Below are 12,387 nucleotides of genomic sequence, written 5' to 3' on the forward strand. Positions count from 1 at the left end.
CTCTCTGCACCCCAGGATAAACTTATCTTAAATCAACAAAAGGAAGAGTATTTGTTTTGCATCCCTCATTTTTGATATTAAGGCAGCTCTGTGTGGTGTGCTCATGTGAGCACCGTAAATAGTTCTAGAGGGAGAGATCAGCTGCCCAAGAACAGAGGGCATGTTGGAATTCCAAATATTCCTGCCTCCTTCTGAAATTAAATGTTTTTAATCAGCATCTCATGGAAACTGACTAGCTGAAGCATGAGACTTCCTTTACACTAGAAGGGGCAATTAAATACTTGATTCTTCAACCATGATTTTTTAAAAGGCTTGGAGTCTTTATCATCCTTATCCATTTGATGAAGCTTACTTGGAGTCTGTTTTGGTCATATTAATCTTCCTTTAAGTATTAGCATAGAATATCTGAGCTGTCTTTAAATCATGGAATGTTCTTGAGGCTAAAATAGAGTTGACAGCTAAGCTGTCAAATTTCAAGACAAGCACCAGTAAAGTAATGGAGAGAAGATAAATTAATGTGCATGAAAATGAAACTCTTCACTGCTTAGTGAATATAAATGCTGTAGGTAGAATACATTTACTTTGCTGCTGAACATGCCTAGTATGCCCCAGCATTCCATTACATTCATTGGGACAGGAAAAGGGTGCACCAGCAGTGACAAATTGAGTGTCTGTTGCTACTTGTTATGGCTCAATTTTTTTTCTTTCCATTTCTAGTTCTTTTTGTTCGCATTGCTTGCTGTGTTCATAGTACTCCACAGTTTGAAGGCTTTTTTATTATGTGAACAAGACTGATGCATTTAATTTATACAGTACTCAGTACAGATCTTTTTTGTCTAAATCACTAATGGGACATCGTGAGACAATATTTGGATTGAACTGATAGGAGACACTAGTTCCAATTATTTCAGTGACTCTTAATATGAGAGAACTAGTATCTCAGTGTGTATTAATTTAGCCCTGATGATTACATACATGTATGTACCCTCATAAGTTTACTTCTCATTTGTTTCTGATTTAAACACATGCTGACGAATGAATGAAGCCCTCTGATAAAGGAGACCAAATGTTGCTTGCTGAAATGTTCTTGTATTTCTGCTTTACTCAAAAGCAACTGCTCTGTCTCAGAGCCAAATTTATCATGATAAAGTATTTTGTTTTTCAAGAGAAATGGCAGGATTAAAGTCTCTAAGCAACTGTAAATGCTTAAAAGAATCCTCTGAAAGAGTTACTTTTAAAGTTTCCTCTCTTGTGAGGGGCATTTCTGCATTGGATAAAGGAATAGTTTAGATGGCCTAGCAGGGATGATAAATCTAATAGAAGACTTCACCTGATGGTCATATAATATGAATGGAAACATCTCAATTTACATTTAAAGGAACATTGAGCTATTTCTGCCTTATGTGGCAGAGGCAGGGGAGAACTTTGTTAGGATCAGGGGTGAAATCCTGGCCCCACTGTGGTAAATGGCAAAACTGGCATTGAATTTAGTGGGGTCAGGATTTCACCCCACAAGCTTGGATACTCCTAAGTGCCACTCCAATGATGATGCAGTTTTAAGGCATTCTGCCCAAACAGAGGAGTGCTAGATTGGTCCAATGTCAGTCCCTTCTGGTCCAGCTGGTGTAGGGGATATTCTGGAGTGGGAGTGAGAAGGGAAAAATTGGGGTGCACCCTGACGATCCTGGCTAGTAGGGCAGATCCTTGTATAGGCGATAACAACCCTCCTCAAGTTAGAGCATCCCTGAGTGGTTCCACCCCCAGTAGTTTGGTTGTGCCCCAGACATACTCCAGAATCAGGGGAAATAAAGTTGGCCTAAAACTACACAGGTCCACCTTCCCCTCGTTTGCCAAGTGCTGCTCTCGTGCACCTGAGAGAGCTCTTGGTATTTCTTGCTAACCAGGAAGATATGCTATATCTGTTCTCACAATTTAAGCTATTATATAGCTTAACACTTATTCAGAGCCTTATTTTTTTTACATTGTTTTGTTGTAAAATAATGAATGAATTTTCTTATTTCCTTCATTAAATTTTTACTTTTGACTTGTGTCAAGCTGCATGGATGGAAATTGGAATTCAATGAAAAATGTTGTCTGTGCATTTTTAAAATGTTACTTAAATAAAAACTAACCTTAATGTGCTGGATATATAAATTTATTTTTTTGTATCAAAACAGTATTGCATTTAAAACAACTGATTAGAGGAAGTATTATCTATAGCTAACAAATTGATCTGTTTGTTTCTGGTCACCATGTCCTTCAGTATTTTTAGAAGTAGTAGATCTGAATCTCCTGTTTCTGTTCATGAACTTGAAGAGGAAAAAAGCTTTTTTGCTTTTTCAATTCCCAACTGGTTTCTCAACTTTGAATGAACTAGTTATTGAGATGAAATAAAGAGAATATTCTCTGCACCAGGAGAAGACGCTACTGCTGTCAAAAGCTGCTTTAGCACTACAACAAACCCTAGTCCCAGGTGCTTAACCAGTGACTTCCAGCAGTTCAGCGGTTTAACTTTTATTTTTAAAACTTTGGCAGCAAACACGTACTGTCTGAATATTTTCTTATTCCATTCAAATTATTTTAATAAATTTAAAATAAGTTTAGGCTTTATTATGAATTGTCATAATTTCAAATTTATTTTAGTTTTTTAAAAATCCAGTTTTGAATTTGTTTTAAATCGGATGTTTATCCACTCTCCGATTAGGACTTCCCTGCAGTGTTTGGAGCCCAAACTTTGCAGCATAGTGCTACTGCACGACAATCAGTAAGTGACATTGCCAAGTCTGTTTTCATTGTCCAGATGTAGTGAGAATTAAATTATATCATTAAAATATTGTATTGATCTAAAAATGGAAATGTTTAAATCTGTTAATGTTAAACCTGTTTGTAAAGTGATAGATTAAAATATACAGTTCATTTTTAAATCTTTATTCTTCCTTTCCAGGTGGCTATGGTGGAGGTTCAGCTAGAAAGAGAGTATGCCTACCCTCCAGGTCTCTTGATAGCTTTCAGTGCCTGTACTACTGTGCTTGTTGCCATTCACCTCTTTGCTCTCATGATAAGTACCTGCATTCTTCCAAATATAGAGGCCGTTAGTAATGTGCACAATCTCAACTCTGTAAAGGAGTCTCCGCATGAGCGTATGCACCGGCACATTGAGCTCGCCTGGGCGTTTTCCACTGTCATTGGGACTTTGCTCTTCCTTGCAGAAGTGGTGCTGCTGTGTTGGGTGAAATTTCTTCCACAAGGAACACCTTCTAATGATTCAGTCCATGACAAAAATTCCACCATCACCCCAGGAGCAGCAGCAGCTATTGCCTCAACATCTATTATGGTTCCTTTTGGATTGATTTTCATTGTATTTGCAGTCCACTTCTATAGGTCACTGGTTAGCCACAAAACAGACAGGCAGTTTCAAGAATTGAATGAACTTGCTGAGTTTGCACGACTCCAGGATCAGCTGGACCACAGAGGCGACACCTTGCCACCTCCTGGCAGCCATTTTGTATAAAGCTATATTTGGTTTAAAAATCCATTTTTTGCTTCTGCCTTGCTATGTTGACTCCTCCTTGCATGAACTAGCTGGACTGTTGATTTATTTTAAAGAGAGATTTATAAATTCTGTGCTAATTTCTAACAGTAAAAAAATACCATGATATCTTAGACAACTGACATCTGAAGAGACTGATGTTGGGGTATGGCTGCACTGAGCATGCATCTCTCATCCCTCTTCTTATCATCTGAATTGTTTCTTTTTAATGGTGAATATATCAATGCATAAGAGGAATTACATTTTAGGCCTTGGTATTTGTTAGTGGTGGGAGGGAAGCCTTATTTCTTTCTATTTGATGTTGGTGTTTGCTAGAAAGTATTGCTTGTCCAATACATGTTGCATGGCACAATACAAATTACTTGGGACTTGGAGTAATTAGCATTTGGTTTCAGTTCTAAACTGTGAACTCTAAAAGTCTGATGAAAGGTAAAATAGAGAGCTTTTCCACCTTCCCTTTTCCCACTAGCTCCCCCAGTCATGGTTTTCTGCTAAGTAACTATTACTGTATTAATTTCTATAGGGCCTGTTGCCATGGCAGCTACCATATACCCATGATCAGTCCTATTGTGATGTGCATCTGTAGGACTGGTTTCAGAGTAGCAGCCGTGTTAGTCTGTATCTGCAAAAAGAACAGGAGTGCCACAAGTACTCCTGTTCTTTTTATTTGTAGGACTGAGGGCCTAAGTCATACATACACTGGTAGAGACTAAACCACAGTAGAGCTACTGCTTTTGTTCCAAACCAAAGTAGCAAATATTTTATACTTTTTATATATTAAATATATTTTTGAATAAAATCTCAGATACAAATGATAAAAGGTGCTTTGTCTGTGTGGGAATCCCAAGTAAACCGCTGCGCCTTGATCTTGTTCAGTGGAAAAATCTTCTTCTTGCTCAAATATTGTATCTAAGATATTAAATCTTAATTACACATGATTTTTGCTTCCAAAATGCTGTGGAAGACCACTTATTGCTACATAGACTTATTTATGAAAACAAATGATTTTTATTTTAAGAAGTAGGATTGCTTCTTAATTGTAAGACCTGCATCTTTTATTGAACGAAGCTGCTGTTTTAGCCTCAAGCTATTGTGTCAAATTCTAACTTCTTCCTCAAGCAAAAACTCACACTTGACAAGGATTATAGGATTTGGCCTCAATTCTTTCAGAATTTGTGTGACTCTGGATACATTTAAAAGTGAATTGTGGCTTTTGGACAGCGTTTCTCCTTTCTTCACTGAAGGATGGAAGTGGGTGGGTTAGTTGGTGAAAAATCTCTTTGAAGCCAGAAACTACAGTTTGTGACATGTTCAGATCCCATGGGACAGAACTCGGATCTCAGCTCGTAGCTGCTAATATAGAATGTAATCCTGTAATTTTGTGATTGGAGGTAACAAATTCAGTCATGGGCTAATCGGAGCTATGCGTCTTTGATTTTAAGTGGAGCTGTGCATGCTTTTGCCACCGTTGAATGAAGTCAATTATGCCTGGCCTCTTTACCAGATGAATTCAACATGCTTTACAAATTAAGGTCCTAATTTTGCAAACACTGACTCCTGAGGGTAGTACTTATTATCATGAGTAATCCCACTTGCATCAATGCAACTGACTTATTAGCACAAGCACTACTCCCAATAAGATGTGTTGAGAAGACTGGACCCAAAGTGCAGTTTATATTCTGAAAAATTACTTTGAAATTTGGATCAGAGTGCTGTGGCTATATCTCAGTGACATTTTTGCTCCTATTTTGCTCTGTTCACAAGCAAAAACATTCTTTGCGTTGCAGTCCCCAAAAACTCCTGGATATGAAAGTCAAACAGAAATTCTCTCTGGTTTTGACATTACCAGTGTTTTTGCAGCTGAAATATAACACTTGATGAGCAGAATTCCACTCACTGTTCCACAACTGTTCGTTCCTGTAGTGCTAGTGGGATTATATTAGTAAAACCTTTAATAAACGGCATTCTGAAATGGTCTTGAAAATTTACCAGCTGGAGCAAAAAACCCAGTTGCCCATCCTTTACTGAGTTGTTGACAGTGATAAATCTAATGATACCTTACTTAACCTCGGAAAGTAGACTTTTAGAAAGCTGTGGTAAAGTAAGCATACTGGAGCAAATATCTTAAAGGGACACTATCAAGTTTAAATAAAATTACACTTTTCTGAAAGCTTTGTACCTTACAATTTATTTATAACTCTTAAAAATTGCTATCGATGAAAGAGGATAGAAAATAAAATAAATAAATACATTCTCCTCCCCTCCTCCCAAGGGTGTGTGTAGAAGGGGGTCGCTTTCATTTTCTCCTGGATACATCACTTTTCCCCTCTTGTGTGAATCTTTCACAAAGCAACAGCAGAGGAAAACTTTTAAAAATAGAAAATGTGGGTTTGTAAAAGGACAAGGTAAATAGGGCACCTTATTAATTTATTTTAACTGTTTGCATTCCTTTTAAATTAGAGCTATTACTAGTCATTTTTTCTGACCATAACTGCACTTTAAGCCTTTAGGCACAGCTCATGTATGTATTTTCCCCATTCTTCAGCTGGGGAAATGGTCACAAAAGATGTGCCTTGTGCAAGAACACATACATATTAACTGCATGGCAGAGGCACAAATAAAGACCAGAACTCATGATGTCAAGTCTGTTCTCTAAACAGTACAGTGCACTCAATTTTATTCTGTTCCCGTTTATACTAATGGTATTAAGCATTTACTTTAAACAGTTTAAACACCAGTGGCTGTATATATTATATTTAGATTTAAAATTGAAATAAAATATGCTTATAATTTGTCTTGTCACCAAGACATCTGACAAACGTCTTGTTCTGTAACTGTCACTCATTTTACTCCATTTAGTTACACGGTGCCAGTAATAATCTGTTTCGTGAAGATATCCTCTTAAGTGTTCAGTGATTCACCATTCAGAGTCTTGAGTGTAATGTGGTACAAGGGCTACCAGGTGCAGACAAAGCCCTTCCTGACTCCACAAATAGGCATAAAGAGAATAATATGGTCACAGTCTTTTTCCTCACTTTAACACTGCTTTATTCTTGGGACTAAACCTGACCTTGATACTGTTCTCGACTCAATGTTTTTTTTTTTAAAGGAGGCTCTTACTTAAATTAGAGTTTGGGGAGTCACTTGAATGAACTCCCCTCAAAAATATATTCTCATTTTCATTGATATTTATAAGTGCAGTGTAAATCGGATGAACTAATCACACACTAACTGATTAACAGTGACTTTTTTTGTTGTTTTTTTTTCATTAATCAGCTTCAGACATTCTGATGTAACATGGCACTTGTGTGCTTTACACATATGAATCCTCATAGCAGTTCTCTGCAGAAGGTACACATATCTCTTGCACCAATTTGGAAATATATCTAACGTAACCTAGCATGCCTTCATTGACTTCAGCCTAACGATGTGTGTTCTCGGGCAGGCGTTCTCAACCTTTTTCTTTGAGGACCCCCCAACATGCTATAACAATTCCACAGCCCACCTGGGCTACAACTATTTTTGTTCATGTAAAAGCCAGGGCTAGCATTAGGGGGTAGCAAGCAGGGCAATTGCCCGAGCCCCATGCCACAGGGGGCCCCGTGAAGCTAAGTTGCTTAGGCTTCAGCTTCAGCACCGGGTGGCAGGGCATCGGGCCTCTGCTTCAGCCCTGTGTAGTGGGGCTTTGGCTTGCTGTCCTGGGCCCCAGCAAGTCTAATGCCAGCCCTGCTTGGCAGCCTCCCTGAAACCTGCTTGTGCCCCCCCAAGAGGCACCAGACCCCTGGTTGAGAACCACTGCTCTACGGTTAAGTGACTTACTGAAGGCAAGAGAGAGGCAGAGCTAGGCTTAGAATTTGCCTTCTATTAACCAGATGTGGATTTTGATCACACACAGTGGTTCTCAGGCCTACTTGATGACATTTATCTAGAGCACCAGCTGTTAAGTAGAGTGGTGGCTTCTACTAAGACCATACATAGTTACTGAGAAGACTGGGTATTTCAAAACATGTTTTTGAAAATTCATTATAGCTTACTATGGAGTATGTAAGGGAAATGCAGCTTCCCATCTCCCCTGTGCAGGCACAAAAAGCTGTGAGACTAATGGAAACACTGGGATTCCTCTGTACAGGGAGGGCATGCCATGGGGATACTGGGCAAGGGCACTATACTCCTCCCCTCAGCATCTCACAGAGCTGTTCTCGGCAGAAGCTTACTGTGTGGGAGTGAGGGTGAAGGTGTGACCAGTCCAACTAAACTTCAGCATCTTTTGGCCAAAAAACTTGGGGGAATATGGAGGGCTGTGGCTGCTACTATAGCCTGTAGGTGATAGGAAATGTAGGAAGAATTCTATTCTCCTGGGCAGCCCCTACATATCTAGTTCACCTACCAAAAGCCAATTCATTTGGGCTTTGATGGGAGAAATCCTCCTCAGCTGTGACAGGGCATCGTAATAGATCGCTATTTCCTTCCTCCCTTTCAAGTTGAGCTAGAAAATACTTCTGTAGGATTATAAGGAATTTCTTGTATGAAACCTGCAGCCTTTTTGGATCAAGACTAGAAGTCACTTTGGGAAGAAATCATCTCCCCATAACTAAATGGACATTATTGTAAACCTGGCACTTATGGGTAGCGTTTTGGGAATGGCTGTCTTGCTGGAAAATGACCTCTTTGTAACACGCTACAGTATGGCAGTCATGTATCTGGCTGCAAACCAGGTTCCATCTCACCTTTTCATTTAATTTTTTTAAATGGTGTTCAGTGCAGCATGAAAATGATTCTTAGTTCCAATAAAGCTACCCCTATGTACAGAAATTTGTAAACTAAATTAATACTCTTGGGATGTATAGAAGGCAAAGTCAAGCAAGCCCATATTAAAAACCCTAACTGCACCCACCAGCAGAATGCACCTCTTTCTGCAATACCAGGCTGACATCTATGCCAGCACGTATTTTCATTCACCCATCTGTACTAGTCTGTTTTTAATTTAACAGTAGCACTAGCATTACACTGAGTTAGTGCTATGGTCTGAAGAAAATAAAAATACAGACCTTCCAGGAGGAGGACTTTCATTCAGAGTGCCATGACTTTAATTCTTACAACTGGAACATGAAAGTATGGATAATATGTGCTTGGCTTTCAGCTCACTTGACCATGGCCATCTGGTATTAAAACAGCCTGGAAATTGGTTTACGATCAGACATAGGTTTTCTATAATATAGTGTCAAAGGAGGTCAACACCTACTTTTAATTTATTCATGGGCAGAATTATTTCTTCCTATAAGGCCTCTTCAGCTTCCAAACTCCTGAGTAAAATGGATCCTGTCCAAATAGAAATACAGAATGAAGTGTACATTGTGGCAGTTTTGAGGAACTAATTAATTTCTTGAGAACCAAGTAGGTTTTGGTGCTGCTTCTCTGCTTTACAAAACACACCATCTCATGTACCATGGATCTAGAAAGATGATTCAAATGAAGAAGTAACAATGAGTCTTTTGTTCTTTTCTCATATCTTTATCAGCAGCCTGTTCTCATTCTTGGCTGTTGTCAAGCATTGCCTGGGCCTCTTCTAAAACATCATCTGGATGGGCCTGTTCAATCTAAATTAAAAACACAAATATTGTACTCAATGTAATTAAAGAAATTCAGGATTTGTAAACGCTGATTATTCAAGAGCTGCTGTAGAATCTCCCTCTTAACTGGACTTAAATTTATCCTTCAGTCTTTCACTAAATCCTTTAAAACACTTCCTACAACTTTCCTGATTTTATTATGACAACAAGTGCCTATTTATTACTTCTCCTTTCAATATCTATGTATAGGCTATTTATCTTAGCAAGTACATAGTCTAGACAAAGTATAACCCAGGCATGCCACAGTGGTTTGCATGGTTGATGTTGACTTGTAGATCCTGTTAACAGACTAGAGAGGAAAAATGTGATAAAGTCGCAAGCATATTTTTGACAACAGGGGAGTTGTGGCCTATTTGTCTACAGTCAACAAATGGGGACTGTCTCTGGGAGTGCTAGTATCAGTTGCTTCTGAGGAAGGTGCAAAAAACCTCAGCATGGAAAATGATGGAATAACCTGCATACTGGGAAAGTTTCTTCCTTATCCTAGTCAAATAGTGGTTAGTTTATCCCCTGAAGCATGAGGGTTTATATCCCCTCCTTTAAAAAATAAAATAAAATCCTACTTAATGTAACTGGATGTCATCATCCATATGAATAGCTAATTGTTTTTTAAAATTACACAGATTTACTGTTGTGGAAGAAAGCTGTTTCCTATTACAATTCATTATTTTGTATGCTTCCATTGTGTCCCTCTTATTCACCTCTAAACTAAAGAATACCAATAATTTTAATGTCTTTGTCTTTCTATGCGTCAAACTATTTTTATCATCTGTCTCTGGACCCCTTCTCTATTTCTCCTCTATCCTTTTTTCATATCGGGTGATCAGAACTGTCCACAGTATGACAATCTTCCATGGTTTTTATAACCTTTTCAGTATTTTCTATTCTATTCCTTATGCAGCCTGTCACTTTTCTTTCTGGACTTAAACACATGCTGACAAATTCGTCAAGCCCTCTGATAAAGGTTGCTTGCTGAAATTTTCTTGTATTTCTGCATTACTCAAAAGAAACTGCTCTGTCTCAGAGCCAAATTTATCACGATATTGTATTTGTTTTTCAAGAGAAATGGCAGGATTAAAGTCTCTAAGCAACTGTAAATGCTTATAAGAATCTTCTGAAAGAGTTGCTTTTAAAGTTTCCTCTCTTGCTAGGGGCATTTCTGCACTGACTAATGTAATAGTTTATATGGCCCAGCAGGGATGATAAATATAATACATGACCATCAAGTGAAGTTTTCTAAAATGAATGGAAACCTCTCAGTTTACATTTAAAGGAACATTGAGCTATTTCTGCCTCATGTGGCAGAGGCAGGGGAGAACTTCATTAGGATCAGGTGTGAAATCCTGGCCCCACTGAAGTAAATGGCAAAACTTCCATTGAATTTAGTGGGGTCAGCTTTTCACCCCACATCCTTGGCCACTCCTAAGCAGATATGCCAAACCCATGGAAAAAACGCAGAAATTGGGCTTGTCTTTGGCTTAATTGGCTTGTGAGTTGCTTGTTGGCTAGTTTTTGCTTGTAGCTTGTTGCTTCTTTTTTTTTAGATCGGCTCCCAGGAAGCAGGGGCAAGGGCGGGGAGAAGAGGGGAGAGAGTTGGGGTGCACAGCGGGCCCACCACAGTCCCAGACTGTGGGCCATGGGGATCTAGTCACATAGAATGTTGGGGTTCTTAGGGATGGGCTTGTTTTGGCCTTGTTTTCAAATGGGATTAGCTTGATTTTTTACTTACTGTGAAAGTCGAGGTGCTTGTTTACTGTGTGAAAGTTGGCAACTGTGCTCTTAAGTGCCACTCCAATGATGATGCAGCTTTAAGGCATTCTGCCCAAACAGAGGAGTGCTAGATTGGTCCAATGCCAGCCCTGCCTGGCCCAGCTGGTGTAGGGGATATTCTGGAGTGGGAGCGAGAAGGGAAAAATTGGGGTGTACCCTGGCAGTCCTGGCTAGTAGGGCAGATCCTTGTATCGGTGATAACCCTCCTCAAGTTAGAGCATCCCTGAGTGGTTCCACCCCCAGTAGTTTGGTTGTGCCCCAGACGTACTCCAAAATCAGGGGAAATAAAGGTGGCCTAAAACTACACAGGTCCACCTTCCCCTTGTTTGCCAAGTGCTGCTCTAGTGCACCTGAGAGACTAGCTCCAAATCTTCACTCAAGGAGTTTCCTACAAGTCATACAGCCAGAGTGTGGTTCTTCCTGCCCACCGACAGATTTGGAAGGGAGTTCCACCCCTTAAACCTGTGGATGTTCTGAGATCTATTTTGGACCTTGGGACATCATTGCAACCCTGGGTCATCCACATGGAGGCCTCTAGGCATGGCTCCCTTGGCTTTGCAGTTCCCATGGTTCCTGCTGGGAGTTGTTCCACTATAACCTTTGGGAATGGGAGGATTGCAGCTATGCATGGTGACCACATGCTGGTTCATACAGCCTTACTAATATGCTTGGACTTGAGAGGAGACGCCTGTGCTGGGGAACTAGTCCTCGACTCTGTCCCATGTAGCTGAGGAGTGGCTTTCTAGATGTCTGGGGGCGAAAGGCAGAGAGTAAGTAGTAGAGATACTGCTTTTCCTTCCAGCCTTCCCAACCCTCTCCTATTTCATTTGGCTATCCTTAGCATAGTGAAGAAGCGCTTTATGCTTTGGGCCCCATGTATCTTAGGGCACATCTGCACTTCAATAAAAGATCTGTGGCATGGCTGTGGCTGGCCCAGGTCAGCAGACTCAGACTTGCAGGGCTCAGGTAGCAAGGCTAAAAATTGCGGTGTAGATGTTTGGGCTTAAGCTAGAGCCCAGCCTCTGAAACCCCAGAAGGTGGTTGGTCTCAAAAATCTGAGCTTCTGCACACCTGCACTGCAATTTTTAGCCCCCAGGCCCAAGCTCTGTAAGCCCAAGTCAGCAGAGAGCCACGGGTTTTTTTTTACTGCAGTATGAACATAGCTATTACCCTTAGAGTCTGCATCACTCCTGTAGTTGAGATCAGCAGGAGATGGATAAACTGACAATCTCTAATTTTGTATGGCTGGGGAAAAATACAGTGAAGTATTCCTACTTTTTTTTAGAATTTGTTTCACTTCCCTTGTGGCCTAACAGAGCCTTAAAATGTTGATCCTCAAGGCCTGGCTGACTTATGGAAATTAACTTGGAATTGGCAGGGCAGTTATTTTGTTGGCATTAACTTATGTGTTGTCTTTACTGACGATGCATCTTACAA

The 12,387-nt window shown here is 39.9% G+C and overlaps 1 protein-coding gene across 5 annotated transcripts in view; it reads left to right on the forward strand.

Moving 5' to 3' along the window:
* The window catches only part of LOC141999262 (calcium release-activated calcium channel protein 1), a 31,619-nt gene that overhangs the window by 14,622 nt on the left and 4,610 nt on the right, over positions 1–12,387 (forward strand). The window contains exons 2-3 of one of the 5 annotated variants that reach the window (XM_074972484.1): positions 2,705–2,764; positions 2,945–6,202. The exons of 1 other annotated variant lie outside the window; for it this stretch is intronic. In XM_074972484.1, the coding sequence (XP_074828585.1) occupies positions 2,705–2,764; positions 2,945–3,511 (627 nt within the window). In that variant the 3' untranslated portion in view covers positions 3,512–6,202. Of the gene's footprint in view, positions 1–2,704; positions 2,765–2,944; positions 6,203–12,387 lie in introns of those variants that run through there. 3 more of the 5 variants (XM_074972485.1, XM_074972488.1, XM_074972489.1) reach the window with 3 other exon arrangements.

The sequence above is a fragment of the Natator depressus genome, chromosome 15 (assembly GCF_965152275.1).
Source record: "Natator depressus isolate rNatDep1 chromosome 15, rNatDep2.hap1, whole genome shotgun sequence".
Taxonomy (NCBI): Eukaryota; Metazoa; Chordata; order Testudines; family Cheloniidae; genus Natator; species Natator depressus.